General features: G+C 40.0%; 1 protein-coding gene across 1 annotated transcript; it reads left to right on the top strand.

Moving 5' to 3' along the window:
• Positions 1-679: 679 nt before the first annotated feature.
• Positions 680-12,140, top strand: LOC309568414 (G1/S-specific cyclin-D1-like; the record flags this gene model as incomplete). The annotated part of the gene is made up of 5 exons (XM_082274076.1): positions 680-877; positions 3,414-3,629; positions 5,795-5,954; positions 8,560-8,708; positions 11,991-12,140. The coding sequence occupies 5 exons, from the start codon at positions 680-682 to the stop codon at positions 12,138-12,140; spliced, it is 873 nt and encodes a 290-aa protein (XP_082130202.1).
• Positions 12,141-17,500: the final 5,360 nt, after the last annotated feature.

The raw sequence follows: 17,500 nt of genomic DNA, 5'->3' as shown, positions 1-17,500 counted from the left end.
TGATTTTTTTGGGGGAATTTCATATAAAAAAATGTGAAAAATATTGTTATTTTTTTCAAAATTGTTGCTTTTTTTGTTTATAGCGCAAAAAGTAAAAATCGCACAGGTGATCAAATACCACCAAAAGAAAGCTCTGTTTGTGGGGAAAAAATGACGTCAAATTCGTTTAGGTACAGCCCTGCACGACCGTGCAATTGTCCGTTAAAGTCACGCAGTGCCGAATCGCAAAAAAAACCCTGGTCGCAATGGGGGTAAAATCTTCCGGGGCTTAAGTGGTTAAAAAAAAAAAAAGGAAAACTTTTTTTTCCAAGGACAAATCCTCTAAAAAAAAAAAAAAAAAAAATCTTAAATTATTTCTGAGAGCAACGTGCATTTTTTCGACTTTTTTGGTAAATGATTGCATCCTCCAGTGACATTATCCTTCTGTTTATCAGTCCCTAAAGATGAGCCACAAATAAAGTCTTGTTGATGAAAAAAGAAAGAACCACAGGGAGCATCTTTTGTTCCCTGATCACAAACAGTAGCTGTGATTGGCAGTTGTGTAGGGACAGTGGGCAGGGCTTACTGAAGTCTGGAAGTATATGAGGCTGGGGTTTAAAGGGTCAAGCTGAAAAAGTTTAAAGGGACATCTCGCAACTGTAATAGCTCTTGCGGAACAACAGTAGGCACAGATAAAGGGATGGAGAGCAGATTGCTGTGCTGGGAACCCGAGAAAGAGCTCAGAGCACAGACTGATCCTGTCCTTTTGCAGAGCAGAGTCCTTGAGAGGCTGCTTTCAGCTCAAGAGAGATACATCCCATCCCCAACTTACTTCCAGTGTGTACAGAGAGAGGTGCATCCCTACATGAGGAAAATGCTGACCAGCTGGATGCTGGAGGTAAGACAACCAAAGATTTTTTTTTCAGCCGAACTTAAGTATTTGTTTGATTTTTAATGGATAGAGGGGTCAAATCAACATTCGTTTTTTTAACTGTAAAAATGAGACAATTCAAATATGAGTATAGTAAATTGAAATTTGGTAAATGCCAAAGAGACACTTCTCTTAAGAAATCTTTTCCAAATGATTACGATGTACATACATTAAAGTGGTATTAAACCCAAAAACAGAAATGTAATACATTGCAGCTTTTTTACTTTATTTTAATTATTATTGAATGTGGAACATATGTATTCATTTTTCTGTACATTTATGTTATGAAGAGCATGGAGGGTTCCTGGCAATTTTTGTCTCTCATCCAAACAGTTCTGCTTCAATGCTTTGAATCAGTGACCAGAATAAGTATACGGATCACAACTTTCAATTTTCATTTTTCTCTGATATTCCTGTGCATGCATAGAAAATTCCTGATCTGCATACTTGTTCCAAGTTAGGAACACTGGGGTTGAATTACTAAAGGCAAATAGTCTGTTCCCTTTGCAAAGGAATTTCCGTGTACTGAAAAAATCACTTTGCAAAGAATACTTAATCACTTGGGAAGAGAATAAAAAATTAGCATTTAGTGAATCAAACCCAGAAATTACTAAAGCCTAATAGATCAGCATTACAGCAGGGAAATTTCACGAACATCGGCAGCCCAGGAAAATCTACTTTAAGAACACGCGTAAAATTGAAATATGGTCCCTGCCATTGGTAAATTATTTTCCAAAGTGCAGATTCCGAGGCTGTCGTTTTCTTGTATACAAACTTTTATTGAAAGGAAACAGAAAATGGTGGTACAAAGAGAATTGGTACATTAACATGACAAACAATGGTATCACGTAGAGTAAACAGAAATATAACATTCTTAAGTCTTTTCAAGTCATCTCAGTTCAATATGGGAATTTGATATGAAAATGAAAACAAGGATATCAAAAATATAGTTCCTGGAAATAGGTACAGAGCAGCATAAAAAACGATGTGTCTTGTTAGTAAAGAAAATTCCATAACACTAAGCGTTACCAGAGTTGTATAAAGTACTCGAAACCCATACTTGAGTAAAAGTGGAAGTGCTCCATCAAAAAGTGACTTGAGTAGAAGTGGAAGTGCTCCATCAAAAAGTGACTTCAGTAGAAGTACTAAAGTATTCAACATTTTGTGTACTTAAGTATTGCAAGTAGTTTTTTTTTTTAAATTTGCTACTCAAGTACTGAAAGTAAAAGTACCAGTAGTTTTGAAAAAAAAATTGCTACTCAAGTACTGAAAATAAAAGTACAAGTACTGTGTTATGTAGTTATTAAAGAAAGAAGTCAAAAGTTTGAACATCATATTGTTTTTTATTATTTCAAATGCAGCTTTTATTTATACATACAGTAGCTTTTATTTTCATATGCGCTGATAATACACATGTTTTGAGCTTCATGAAACCTGCCATCTACTGTTCTGGCAGTGGTAATTTTTATAATTGTAACGAGTAACTATGCAGCACAAAAAAAAAAATATCGGAGTAGAAGTATTGAAATCATTGAAAAAATGTAGTGAAGTAAAAGTGGAAGTAGGAGAAAAAAATTATACTACAGGAAAGTACAGATACCGCCTTTTGGTACTTAAGTACAGTAGTGAAGTAGTTCTACTTAGTTACTGTACATCTCTGGCATTTAGTGAATCAAACCCAGAAATTACTCAAGCCAGTAGATCAGCATTACAGCAGGGCAATTTCACGAACATTGGCAGCGCACGTAACTCTACTTTAAGAGTATGTGTAAAGTTAAAATATGGTCCCTGCCATTGCTGAATTATTTTTCAAAGTGCAGATTCCGAGGCTGTCGTTTTCATCCTGATTTCAGTACTAAAGCCCCGTACACACGCACAGATTGTTGGCCGTAAATTGTCGGCCAACATCCGATCTGCCGATTGTAGGCTTGTTAGTATGATGCTTCCGACAACCAACTGCGAATTTTCAGCCGAAAAAAATCTGGTGTACATGCTATAAAATTTTTGTTGGCCAACAACAGAACGGCCGATTGTTCCTCAGTCAGTACAGATTTCGGCAGACAAAAATCAGATGAGCAAGACTGGGCAAGAAAAAACACAGGGAAAGTAAACCAGCACATGACATCACTTCTGAAGTTGGTTTTTGTTGGCCAACAAAAGTCCAGTGCAAGTCTAGAGCACATTTCAACCAACCAACAACACTGGACAAAAGACGGCCGATCGGTTGGCCAACAATCTGTGCGTGTGTACGGGGCTTTACTAAGTCACTGACCTGGGACAAGAATGTATGATGGGTTTTCATGCTTTTCAGACCAGAATGTTGCTCATTCCAGATTAGTAACTCACTAGAAAATGAAGCTAAGGTCAAAAGGAAAACCCCCAGTGCATGCATCTTTAAGAGAAAAGAAAGTCAGCAATGACATTTGTCATATTATTATTCTGACTCAATTTTAAACAATTCTTTTACCATGTATCTATGTGGTCATTTCTTGCATTGTACCAGGTGTGTGAAGATCAGAGGTGTGGAGAAGAGGTGTTCCCCCTGGCTGTAAATTGCTTGGACCGTTTCCTGTCTCTGGTACCTGTAGAAAAGAGGCGACTTCAGCTCCTAGGAGCAACTTGTCTTCTGCTTGCTTCGAAACTGAAGGAGTCCCAAGTTATAACCACCGAGAGCCTGTGCATGTATTCCGACTACTCCTTCACTGTCACAGAGCTGCGGGTAAGTACCAGTAAAGAATGTTCAATGGGCCAGTATTTCATTTCAGCTCTGCAGCGGTGGATATATTAAACAAAATACTTCAAAATAAAGAATGGTAATAAATAGAGATGAGCAGAGTTGTATAAAGTACTCGAAACCCATACTTGAGTAGAAGTGGAAGTGCTCGATCAAAAAGTGACTTGAGTAGAAGTACTAAAATATTCAACATTTTTTGTACTTAAGTATTGCAAGTAGTTTTTTTTTTAAATTTTGCTACTTAAATACTGAAAGTAAAAGTACCAGTAGTTTTGAAAAAAAAATTGCTACTCAAGTACTGAAAGTAAAAGTACAATTACTGTGTTATGTAGTTATTAAAGAAAGAAGTCAAATGTTTGAACATCATATTGTTTTTTATTATTTCAAATGCAGCTTTTATTTATACATACAGTAGCATTTATTTTCGTATGCGCTGATAATATACATATATTTATCTTCATGAAACCTGCCATCTACTGTTCTGGCAGTGGTAATTTTTATAATTGTAACGAGTAACTATGCAGCACAAAAAAAAATATCGGAGTGGAAGTATTGAAATCATTGAAAAAATTTTGTGAAGTAAAAGTGGAAGTAGTAGAAAAAAATTCTACTCTAGGAAAGTACAGATACCGCCTTTCGGTACTTAAGTACAGTAGTGAAGTAGTTCTACTTAGTTACTATACATCTCTGGAGATGAGGTTGGAGTTCACCGCTACCATGGGTTCAAGGCAAATCCTGCATGGTCATGGACCCAGCGAATTATTGATGTAACCATAATGCACTGCTTTGCCTTTGAACTTTGGTCAGCTGACTTAGAAGGGCTAATGAGAGGGCTTTTGGATAAACTTATTTTCCATAAAAGGGTGGGTTACCTACAGCCATATTGACAATATGCTTTAGCTATGATAGGGAAAGCAAAAGGTGTGCTGCTGACAAACTGAATATGGAAAGATTAGTGTAGGCCCTACACTGTAGGGTTTGTAGGCATTTGCAGGTCTGTTAAAGTAGATGTAAACCCTTACTGAAAGGTATGTAGGGAGCAACATGCTCACCACTGCCCCCTTGGACACAGGCCATTAAATTAACCATGTGTAAAAGTTAAATAATCACATACACATCCAAAATATGGAAAATCGTACTTTTACATAACACCGCATACAGTTTAAAGTGTATCTAAACCCAATAGCAAAAATGTAATAAATGGCCGCTTACCAGTAATTTAATGTGGTGGCTGTATTAGTTTATGTTTTTGGTTGTTTCCTTTATTTTCACCTGTTTATCTTTCAAGTAAGTATGTTATCTTTCAACTTCCATTTACAGACAAAGCTGTCCAGCAAAAGTGGCAGTTACAGGGTTGAGGGAAACCATTTAACCGTGACAAGGGAACTTACATTGGCCAGCATTTATTCATTTATGTAAAATCTTTATCCCAAAGGGAAAAAACTGTTGCTATAACTGCTTAAAAATTGTTAGCTGAAGTTAAGTTTTAATTTTATAGTCAAGTCCATCTATATTTACTAGTGCATCTAATGCCTCGTACACACGCAACGATTATCGGCCGACCGATCGGCCGTCTTTTGTCCAGTGTTGTGTTGGTTGAAATGTGCTCTAGACTGCACACGAATTTTCTCGGCAAACAACAACCAACTTCAGAAGTGATGTCATGTGCTGGTTTACTTTCCGTGTGTTTTTTCTTCTCTGAGCATGCCTAGTCTTGCTCATCTGATTTTTGTCTGCCGAAATCTGTACTGACTGACGGAAAATCGGCCGTTCTGTTGACGGCCAACCAAAATTTTATAGCATGCACACCAGATTTTGTTTGGCCGAAAAGTTGCAGTCGGTTGTCGGAAGCATCATACTAACAAGCCGACAATCGGCCGATCGGACGTTGGCCGAAAATTCACGGCCAACAATCGTTGCGTGTGTACGAGGCATAACACTTCCCACTCCCCAGACAGACAATGCTGCTGTCCATGGGGGTTGTTGTTGCTCCTCCTGTGAAGTGGAGGCACCCCAAGATAAAAAGTTTGTTACTGGTCTGATCAGCAGATGAAATTAAGGAAAACAACTATATAAATAATCTAATGTAGCCACCACATTTACAGATTGGTTTTTATACATTTGTTCTGAAATGATCTTCTCTTGTCTAGGCAATGGAACTGCTGATCCTGAACAAGCTTAAGTGGGACATAGAAGCAGTGACACCAAGAGACTTTCTTCCATATTTCCTGGCACTGCTGAGGCTTCCAGCAGAGAAACTGCAGCAAGTCAGGAAGCACTCAGAGACCTTCATTGCACTGTGCACCACAGGTAAGTGTTGAAAATGTAGCCCAATAATCAGTGTATCTTATGTCATATTACACCTCTTTGCTCTCTTGTGATTGCATTTTCATGTATTGAGTTTATACCATATAGACTAAAACTGTCAGTATTCCCTTTTTCTATACTTGTTTCATAGAACAGGTTTAAAGGAGTGCCGGGTTTAGAAGTAAATCACAACAGAGGTTACATAGTTACATAGTTACATAGTTAGTGAGGTTGGAAAAAGACATCAGTCCATCCAGTTCAACCTATGATGTGTGTGTGTGTTTGCTCTTAACCGTACATTGTATACCCCTGTATGTTGTGGTCTTTAAGGTGCCCATCGAATAGTTTTTTGAAACTATCAATGCTCCCTGCTGATACCACTGTTTGCGGAAGAGAATTCCACATCCTTACCGCTCTTACAGTGAATAACCCCTTACGTACTTTAAGGTTAAACCGCCTTTCCTCTAATTTTAGTGAGTGGCCACGTGTCTTATTGTATTCCCTTTCTCTGAATAGTTTGTTCCTTATGCTAGGGTCGCCAGTACAGTTTTTGTACATTGATATCATATCCCCTCTCAATCCTCTCTTCTCCAGAGAATTTTAAGAGGTTTACTGAAGCACTTAGTTCATAGGTAAAAATCCATCGTATTTTGGGGTAACTTCCTCCCCCTTTATCAGGGTCAAGAAGGGGGAGGCAATTCACCCCCGAAACACATTGGATTTTTACCTGTAAACTAAGGGCTTCTATAAACCTCTTAATATTCAGTTTATGTTGTGACATACTTCTAAACCTGGAGCTCCTCTAATCTTGCTCTATATCTTCAAAAGGAGCTTCTCATAGTCACTTCCAGAGAGGCAGCAGCCAAACACCTAAGCAAGTCTCTGCGACACCATTCTCCCAATAGCCACTAAACCCTCTAAAGCTTTAGCCAGACACAATTTCCTTCACTGTACAGGCAACCTAACACAGATCCAGGGCTGTATTACACACACATTTGAATACTTGGTTCATGTCAGAAAATCAAAGCACTAGCATAACAGCCAGGATATAGTATTCTCAAAGGAGGGATCAGCATTGCCTTTTTTCCTACTTTTCTATTGACGTAGTCCCTATAAGTTCAGCAATAAAAGATGATAGTTAAAATTACCGGCACAGTGTCTTCTAATCATTCCAGGAATGCCCAGGTCCTTCGCTGATCATTTTTTTTCCATTTCATTTATGGTGTGCATTTAATTGATGGTTTATATATAGAAATAAAACCACTGATGGGCTCCACTCATTGACCTTCCAAAGAGAAAAAGTGACCACACTCAGAGATGAATGAACTTGAAGTGTTTATTCCCATTCATAAACGACAACGGTGCATCGAACAGACATGGACACGGTTGACATGTTTCACGACTCTGTAGGTCGCTTACTCATAACTCATGGTTGGTTATGAGCAGTGTTGGGGTAGTTACTCAAAAAATGTAACTAGTTACTAGTTACTAGTTACTTCTGTAAATTGTAATGAGATTACTTTACTAGTTACTGCATTTGAAAAGTAACTTCACTACTTATTACTTTACTTTCCTCTTTCTTAATTGACCGTGTAGAAGAAGATACATGACACTCTTTCTGCATAGAATTTATTGTATAAACATAGGCTTTGGGAAACATGAGAACAAAACCTGAAAAAACAGAATAAAACATAAAGTGCAACAAAAAGTCATAAACTTCATCCCTCTCTATTCTTCGAAATAACGATTGTATTGCACGACTTGGGTAACGCAGGAAAGCGCGTTCCTATAGCCTAGTAAAGTAGTGTAGTTACCTCCTATAGCCTAGTAAAGTAGTGTAGTTACCAATATTAGTATTGTAACTAGTTACTTTACTTAGTTACCAAAAAAGTAATGTAGTTACTGTAATCAGTTACTTTGTAACTAGTTACCCCCAAAACTGGTTATGAGTAAGCGACCTACAGAGTCGTGAAACATGTCAACCGTGTCCATGTCTGTTCGATGCACCGTTGTCGTTTATGAATGGGAATAAACACTTCAAGTTCATTCATCTCTGAGTGCGGTCACTTTTTCTCTTTGGAAGTTTGATCACTGGACGGCGGATCCAACCAGCACCTGGATATCTGTGCCTCACCTGAGCGGCTTTCCCTGTGTTGCTTGAATGATCCACTCATTGACACCAGCAATGAGAGGTACTTTCAAGAGTTTCCTACGTTGCTATTCTTTCCTTGGAGATTTATTTATTCCATTATTGCATCTATAGGGAAGAGGGGAGGATCAGGGAACTCACTTATATTGTAAACCGCTGTACAAACTTTTGGCACTATATAAATCCTGTATAATAATATTAATAACTAATTTGCAGAGTTTTTGCTATTATAGCTTCCAACAAATAGAGTGGATTGTTCAGTAAGCCTGCATCTAATTGTTGTATAACATTAAAAAATGAATTTAACTGATAATTATTTTTGAACTGAAAAGTCTCATTAATTGGGTTTTCTACAGTTTAAGCTTTCTGATATATGGGAGTCATTACCAACTGTCCTATTTTTAATAATTATTAATTAGTGATATTTTACTAACATATCTTATTGTCTTTGCTTTTCAGACTGTACTTTTATTGCACTACCTCCTTCTCTGGTGGCTGCAGCTAGTTTAGCAGCTGCTGTGACCGGGCTGAGGCCAGAAAATTTGGGGATAGCTTATTCTAGCTTGGCAATTACAAACTACCTTGCACAAGCCATACGCTGTGACCCGGTAAGATTTGTTTTTTAATTGCCTCACAGAGAGTTTCATATTTATTATTATTATTTATTTCAGGTACTTATATAGCACTGTCAATTTATGCAGCGCTTTACATATACATTGTACATTCACATCAGTCCCTGCCCTCAAGGAGCGTACAATCTAAGGTCCCTAACTCACATACATACACAGTAGGGCCAATTTATTTATACAGGATCCTATTAACCTACCAGCATGTCTTTGGAGTGTGGGAGGAAATCGGAGTACCTGGAAGAAACCCACGCAGGCACAGGGAGAACATGCAAGCTCCAAGCAGGTAGTGTCATGGTTGGGATTCGAACCAGTGACCCTCTTGCTGCTAGGTGAAAGTGCTAACCACTACACCACTGTGCCGCCCAGTTTCTTTCATATATACTTTTTGTCAGAAATATTTTGCTATAGCTATATCTTTTCTATTTTTGGATGGATAAATTACAGCTTCCATCGCCTTCCAGCTTTATATATTTGTTATAGAGTATAGCTGAGAGATCTGAATTGTGTATATTGTCAAAACCACTTGACACCTAGGGAGCCCCGAAATTCTTGGATCATACTCAAAGGGTCACCTGTTTGCATCCTGTTCTTTGAAAATAGTGAGACCTTTGAACAGATTTACTTACAGTGTCTGTCTTTTCCTTAAGACCAGTGTGCCTACCAGAATTTGCATACCCTAGGACCTTAGCCACTGTGCTAGATTCATAGGAACAGGATGCTACCCAGCGGCTCTCAGAGAGAGAGAAAGAGAGTTCACAAATCACATAAGATGTTTTTCTGATGTGGAAAAGGTTCAAGGCAGGTACTGTATGCAGGAGTGCCCAGAATTAATGTCTGGCAGGATGACAAGTATTCAGTGGGCAGGACTGGCTAGCAGCAGGCAGAGGTAGAGTCCACTATCCAAGCAGGGGTCAGGGAAGATGGCAATCAGCAGTGTATCAATTATCTAGGCAAGGGTCATGGCAGGCATTAAGAGATCAGAGCTTTCTAAAAACAAACAGTGCAGCGCAAATATATAAGAAGACAATTATTAGCATACATGGCACTGATCCCAGGTCGGCTAGTCAGGATAGCAGCAAGTGACATCACAAGCCGTGGCTCCTCCTCTCGTGAGGACATCACCGGCTTCTATCCGGATGAGCCGATCCGGGATTGGCGCCATGTTTTGCACTCTGCAGTGTACATCCCCTGAAGTGGGAACAATTGATTACTGACCTTCCTGTTGGCTCAGCGATAGTTTTTTGTGGTGAGCGAGCAATTTGCGGGTTGGTGGTGGGCTCAGTCACCCTCGGTGCTTCTGGATCTGACAATTCTCACGTGGAATCTGCTGTAGTTTAAGGACGTTTTAGGACATCCTTTACTGGGCTTTGGACTGCTCTGAATGAATAATGATAATAATTGTCTTCTAATATATTTGCGCTGCACTGTTTGTTTTTTGAATTTGCATTATGGGACTATGTGAAATTACCCTTCATTGTTTAGCTTGCAATATTTTCATCTGTTTGCGCTGATTGATTTTTTGCTATATTAAGCAGAGAGTAATCAGTATCCAGGCAAAGGGTAAGGGCAGACTACTATCAAAAGAGTAATCCTTTATCGAGGCTAGAAGTCTATAGAAGTAGAATCCAGAGTCAATAAAAGACTGACAGGAACTACAAGGCAGGGCAAGAGAACTGGAGCCAGATAGTAAATACTATAAGAGCCCTGAGCTTGTGACATTTAAACTAAGCAACAGAGTGACACCAGTGTATGGAAAGAGAGGAGGCTAGGCAGATATAGCCTGACTAGCAACAAGGATGCTCTCTGAGGAGAGTACCTTTGCCAGCCAGTGAGAGAGAGGGCATGGCCAGCAGCACAGAGATGCACTAGCCAGGCATGGAAGAGTGGCCACGTGGCATGTGCTACAAGGAAACTGAAGGAGTTGCAGCTGCAGCACTGATGAGGCAGGACTGATAAGCTGCATTGATAAGGCAGCACTGATATGATGCACTGGTGGCCACTGATGGGGCTGTACTGATGGCCACTGATGAGGCTGCACTGATATGCTGCACTAATGAGACTGCACTGATGGGTAGTAATGAGGCTGCACTGATGGGCACTGATGTAGCTGAACTTATGGGAACTGATGAGGCTTCACTGATGGGCACTGATAGACTATGGTTGTGGTCTGTGGTTTACAGATGACAGGGCGGGTCATAAACAGGAAATGGTGTGGCCTTTCCAGGACAGGGTGGGTCATATTTAAATTAGGGGTGCCCAAGTTTAGTCAGGCCTAGGGCAGCACAAAACCTAAATACTCCACTGATTGGCACTCCTAACATATACTTCTGTGAATGCTCAGGTTTATTTCCTAGAAAAACTTCTTGCCACGTGACAGCCAAATATTGTCTCCCCCCCCCCCCCCACTCTCCTTTGAAGCTCCCGTATTCACCAGTTTAACAACAGGGGCATGGCAAAGCTAAATTTAAGTATAGCTCCAAGTTTTTGCTTTAGGGAGCTCAGAGGAGACTTTGGGGTGAATGGGCCCTTAGAAACTAAAACAATTCAGAGTATCTTCGAGGTTCTTTGAGAATGAATCACGTCACACTGGATGCAGCTAGAGAGGTCCATAGTCCATAGACTTTATTATCCATAGCCATAAACCCAAAAAAAACCTCTGTGCGGAATGAATGTGGAATTTCATTCGATGAGTGATAGTTGGTTTAACAGAAATACACAGAGATCCATAGCTCCGCAGCTCTCTAAAAATCGGCCTCTCCTGCACATGGACAACCTGGGTACCGGCCATCTCAATATGTCTCCTCTCTGCATTGAAAATAGGAAAACATATCAGCCTCACTCCAATTAGCTCTTCCTCCATCCTTTAGGACTTCCACTATCCTTGTGAGCAAGCAAGGAGTGGTGAAACATATCAAGGAAGATTGGTTTTGGATTGGAGACATCATGGTATGCAGACCATTCACTGATTAATAAAAACACTGCAAGAGGAGCTAATTGGAGAGAGGCTGGAATTTTTTTCCTATTTTCAAAGATAGGGGGTGCTATTTGATTACCTCTCCCTGGTTCTCCAAGAGGAATCAAGGAGGGTGGAACCCATTGTAGAAGGTCCCAAGAATGACAACAATATTATCTTTAAGGTTTATGTCCAGTCATTACCATTAGGGAAGTAATTGCTGTTTGTACTTTTTCCTTTAAGGTACCAAGTGCATGCAAGGTTTGTTTAATACATTTAAAAAAAATTATTATTATCTTTGTTCACAGAATATCCTGAGAATGTGTCAAGAACAGATTGAAACATCCCTAGAGTCCAATCTCCAACAAGCTGAAGGAAACCAAGTACCAATCTCCAAAACCGTGGAGGAAATTGAACGGGCCAGTACCCCCACAGACGTTCTAGACTTTGACTTATAACTTTAATGTGTATTACTGCACCGCATTACTAATTCATACTTTGTATGACTGAGCTGATTTGAGCTACTGTTTATAATGCTTCATTAGCCAAAAAGCTTTTATAATTTCTGTGCAAATTTCTTAAAATGACCCAAAAGGGGGGTTGACCACTTCTGTGTTAATCACAGATTTCCAACCACTTACTGACATGTGTTATTGCTGATCTCTTTCTTGAAATACTAGATGTATGGTTTTCATTCTGACTCATCAATTTCAGTACTTTAATTCACTGACTCTGAATGTGTGGCAATACAAAATGTTGTCTTTTTTCCAACTTCCATTTGCTGCATCCCAGTTCTGGGTCTGTGACTTGGAAGTATATAAACAGATATGGCCAGGCAACTAGAATTTACAGCAGGAGATCAACAATGTCAGGTGCACTATAAATGCTACCAATACAATTATCAGTGAACTAATAATACATCCAAGTGTCATTTCAGCTGTCCAAAAGTTTAAAGTCCACTGAGTGTGACATTCTGAATTTGATCAAATGCCATGAAGCCAGATTTTGCAACAATGCTTTGAGTAGGACTGCAGCCCCTTGTCACATGAATCTGTAGGTGAGTGATGCTGTAGTGGGCTCAAAAAAAAAAAGGGCTGAAAGAGTGAACAATACTGGCATCTTCAGGGATTGAGCTAACTGATTAGACAGATGTCACTTTGCAAGTTAGACCTGATAGAAGTGTACATCTAGGATAGTCTTGTGTTGGGACCCCATTATTTTACAAGGTATCCTTTAGGGTCCTTTCACATGGGCGGTCCGTATGTCTGTTTTCATCCCATTTTTTTTGCGCATGTCAATGGGATTGCGGATGTCAGCGGATGACCATCCGCTGACATCCGATTTGCGTCCTTTCCGATCAGTTCAGTTTTTTTGAACGGAAGAGAACCCTATTTCTCTTCCTTTTAAAAAAATGGAACGGCCGCAAAAACGGATGTCAGCAGTGTCATCCGCTGACATCCGCAATCCCATTGACTTACATTATCTCCATTTATCATCTGCAAACGGATGGGATGATAAATGGATATACGGACCGGATGACACAAGTGTCATCCGTGTCCGTTACAAAAAAAAAAAAAGTCCCGGAGCGCATCAAAATACGGTCCGCCCCGTGTGAAAGAACCCTTACAAAGCACTTTTTCTAGACACAATGGCAGCTACATAATAGGTGCATTAACACACCAAATAGCATGTGATGCTTTGAAATAATTATTTACGTGGAAAAAAAGGCAGGAACAAGTGAAACCAAGATCAACAGTAATATCTTTGTTGTGATTTATTTATTTTATTTAATATTTATTTGTTGTTATTATTGGTATTTTAATTTAAGCTTTTGCATATTATTTTTTATTTTTTTTTGTTTTGTTTTTTGAATTGTTAAATTATTTTGATTTGAAGTAGTACTGCACAAAATAATATGTGTAAGCAAAATATGCTGTTATAACAAATGAACTGTTCTTTATAAACGGTGACAACCTGACTTGGTCTTTCCGGTACTAGTGCACAATTCAAGCTACAGGTCTGTGGTACCCGGTTGGTCAGCAGATTTACCATAAAGAATGGCATAGGAACTCAGCTATCATCTAACTTGTTAATCACTAAGCTTTGCCATATATTTCATTGGCTATATATTTGTGGAGGTCAAGAGAAAAGAAAATTTCGATTGATCCATATGCTGTACGTTTTAAATATACAGTATATGAGAGATAAACAAAATCCTGAATTTGTGAATTCTACTTGTATTTGTATAGAATTCTCCCTCCAAAGACCTAAACAGGTTGTAGGTAGGTATATTTGTAATATACCTTTTTATTGCTAATTTTTTTCTCAGCCAGATTTTAAAGGCTTAGAGCACAGGTGTCAAACACAAGGCCCGCGGGCCGAATGCAGGCCCTACGGGCCATTTCATGTGGCCCTCGCACCTCTCCCGCAGCTGCAGCACCCCCTTGTCTCTGCCCCCACTTTGTCTCAGTAGCCGGCAGCAGAGGACAGAACTCCTTTGCCAAATCCTGCGCTCTTCTGTGCTCCTGCAGACGTGCGACTGCGACATTGATCGGACCCCTAACTGACATTTTTGACACTTTAGGGGGTACCAGTGACATTACTGCAGTAATCAGTGCTACAAATATGCACTGTTACTGTAATAAAGACACTGGCAGGGAAGGGGTTACCCGGTGGTTGATCAAGGGGTTAAATGTGAGCCTAGGGAAGTGATTCTAACTGTGGGGGGCGTGGCTTCTGAATTGACCATAGAGACATGTGATCCAATATAGAAGGATCACATGGGCTCTGTGATCATTCCAGGGAGAAGAACGGTCAGCTGTGTTTACAATAGCTGACTGTCCATCTCTCTCAGCGGGGAACGATCGCCGGTGTCAGGCAGCAATCGGAGCCGTCTGACCCGTGCATCAGAGTCCCCGCTGCCGAGTGGGGGCGGTCTACGTCGGTTTGCGCAGGAGAGCCACCTTGCCGCAGTAAAAAGGCGGCGAGTGGTTGGGAAGAGGTTAAAGCAGAACGAAACCCTCCTTTTCTTTTTAGCCAAGGAAGCTTCCAACTTAAGCCCTGTACACATGCACAGATTGTTGGCCAACTGATCGGCCGTCTTTTGTCCAGTGTTGTTTGTTGGTTGAAAAGTGCTCTAGACTTGCACTGGACTTTTGTTGGCCAACAAAAACCAACTTCAGAAGTGATATCATGTGCTGGTTTACTTTCCGTGTGTTTTTTCTTCTCTGAGCATGCCCAGTCTTGCTCATCTGATTTTTGTCTGCCCGAAATCTGTTCTGACTGACGAACAATCGGCCGTTCTGTTGACAGCCAACAAAAATTTTATAGCATGCACACCAGATTTTTTTCGGCTGAAAAGTCGCAGTTGGTTGTCGGAAGCATCATACTAACAAGCCTACAATCGGTCGATCGGACTTTGGCCGACAATTTACGGCCAACAATCTGTGCGTGTGTACGAGGCTTTAGCCTCTGTATGATCTGCAGCTGCCATGGTGCTGTACACGCGATCAGTTATGACACCAGGCGTTTGAAAAATTTGACAGTTTCGTTTAGAGCAAAAGCAAATGTGACAGCTAGCCGTGCCATCACGCCAGGAATGTAGCTATTTTTTTAAACCGGTAAATCAATGGGTTTGGTTTCCTCTTTAACTTTTCTGCTGGGGCAGACTCAACGAACTTGTTCCAAAATGCTTGCAGTCAGCCATGACACATGACATCTTTTCCTAAGAAATGTGTAAGCCTCGTTCACACCGGTGTCAATTGTCATGCGATTTGGCAATTTAAAATCGCATGACAAGTCGCAGCCTATTTGTGCTTATGGAACCGTTCGAAACGGTGCGACTCTCACTTGAAAAAGGTTCCTGCACTATTTTTGGTAATTTCTTGTGCGACTTGCATAGACATCTGTGCATGAAGTCACACAGATGTTGCCAAGCCGCATGTGAAATCGCACTGACCGGCAGGTGTAATAGGTGCATTTTTTTTTTTTTTTTTTTTTTAGGTACGCCCTGTGAATGGGAACATGTATGTAACCAACCTGTACAGGGGTTTTCTCACATTTCACCACCAAAGTGTAACTTCACAGAGCACTCTGAATTTCCATACAATTAAATACCAGGAAATAGGAAAGGGTGGCTTGCTTTCAGTACTTATATTACTGTATACAGCCCTAACATATAGCACCCTGTGTTTGCAAGTAGACAAAACCATTCTGGTTGATTGTTAAAATATTATTTTGGGTAGTATATGCTTTGTCATATGTGTTGGTTGTTATTCAAAGCGATTGACTATTTATTTTATTTATTTACTATTTTATGTTTTCATCTTTTTTTTATTTTGGTCTGTTACGGTTTTGATCTGTTTAGCAATTACGCTATGGAAAAAGGTTCTACTCCTGCTGTAATGAATCTGATGTATTTTGCACTTTATAGGAGGAATTGTTCTCTTAGACTTTTTTATTCGTGATTACGTGTATAAACTTTTGTTAATAAATTGTTGAAAAAAAAAAGCTTGTTTATTTTCAAAAATATCAGGGTAATTTTTTTCCGTTAACCTTTTTAGTTTAGTATATCTATAGGATCTCACAAAAGTGAGTACACCCCTCACATTTTTGTAAATATTTTATTTTATCATTGTACACATATACATTGTAGCAAAGTGTCATTTCTTAAGGCTCCATTCACACCTGGGCGTTTTTGAGTGTTTTTCAGCTCCAAAAACGCTAAAAAAAAAAAAACGTTCCAAAATGCCCAACAAGTAAAACCCCATTCATTTAAATGCCCCTGTTCACATCTGAGCATTTTGCAAAATGCCTGTAGCTGAAAAAAGTACATGAGCTTCTTTTTGGGCTGATTACCAGCGTTTTTGATAGATGTCAATGCCTGCCTACAAAAACGCCTGAAAATTGCGGTAAAAATCGCGGTAAAAAAATGCAGTAAAACGCTACGTTCAAGTGTGAATGCAGCCTTAGGCTGCATTCACATGTCAGCGTATTGATCGCGGGCAGAATCGCCGCGATTCCGCCCGTGATCCGGAAATCATTGCAAATCGCGGGACGCATGTGCGTTGCCCGTGATTTGCAATAGCACCCCAAACGCTGTGCAATGTTGCCGCGATTTCCGCCTGCCGAATCGCGGTAACCGCACAAAAAAAAATTGCGGGATGCATGACGCCCAAAAAAGTACAAAAGTACAAGAGCTTCTTTCGGGCGTCATGCGTCCCGCGATTTTTTTTGCGCGATGTTACCGCGATTCGGCAGGCGGAAATCGCGGCAACATCGCACAGCATTTGGGGTGCTATTGCAAATCACGGGCAACGCACACACGTCCCGCGATTTGCAATGATTTCCGGATCGCTGGTGGAATCGCAGCGATTCTGCCTGCGATCAATATGCTGACATGTGAATGCAGCCTTAGTGTTGTCACATGAAAAGATATAATAAAATATTTACAAAAATGTGAGGGGTGTACTCACTTTTGTGAGATACTGTATGTTTGTCCCAAGCATGTTTGAAGCCATTTACTGTTGATTGGCTCTCTACTAAACAAGTATACATATATACTTAGCATACACCACATATACTTCTAGCTGGGTTCTTTGCTAAAGCAAATTTATCAATAACCTTTGTTTAACCTGTTTAAAGCGGAACTACACTGCATCGGGGCACCACAAATCATAAACACTATTTAATTCATTTTTAATATTCAACACAAGCTCCCCCATCCATCTGTGTCTCTGTGCTTTATTTTGCTGAGAAATCTCTTAAAAACAAAACCCTCCTGGCATTTCTAGCCGTGGCCATCTTGTTTGAGGGCAGA

Source organism: Pelophylax lessonae, assembly GCF_965119305.1.
Source record: "Pelophylax lessonae genome assembly, chromosome: 12".
NCBI lineage: Eukaryota > Metazoa > Chordata > Amphibia > Anura > Ranidae > Pelophylax > Pelophylax lessonae.
This window is presented reverse-complemented; position numbering and strand designations above follow the sequence as displayed.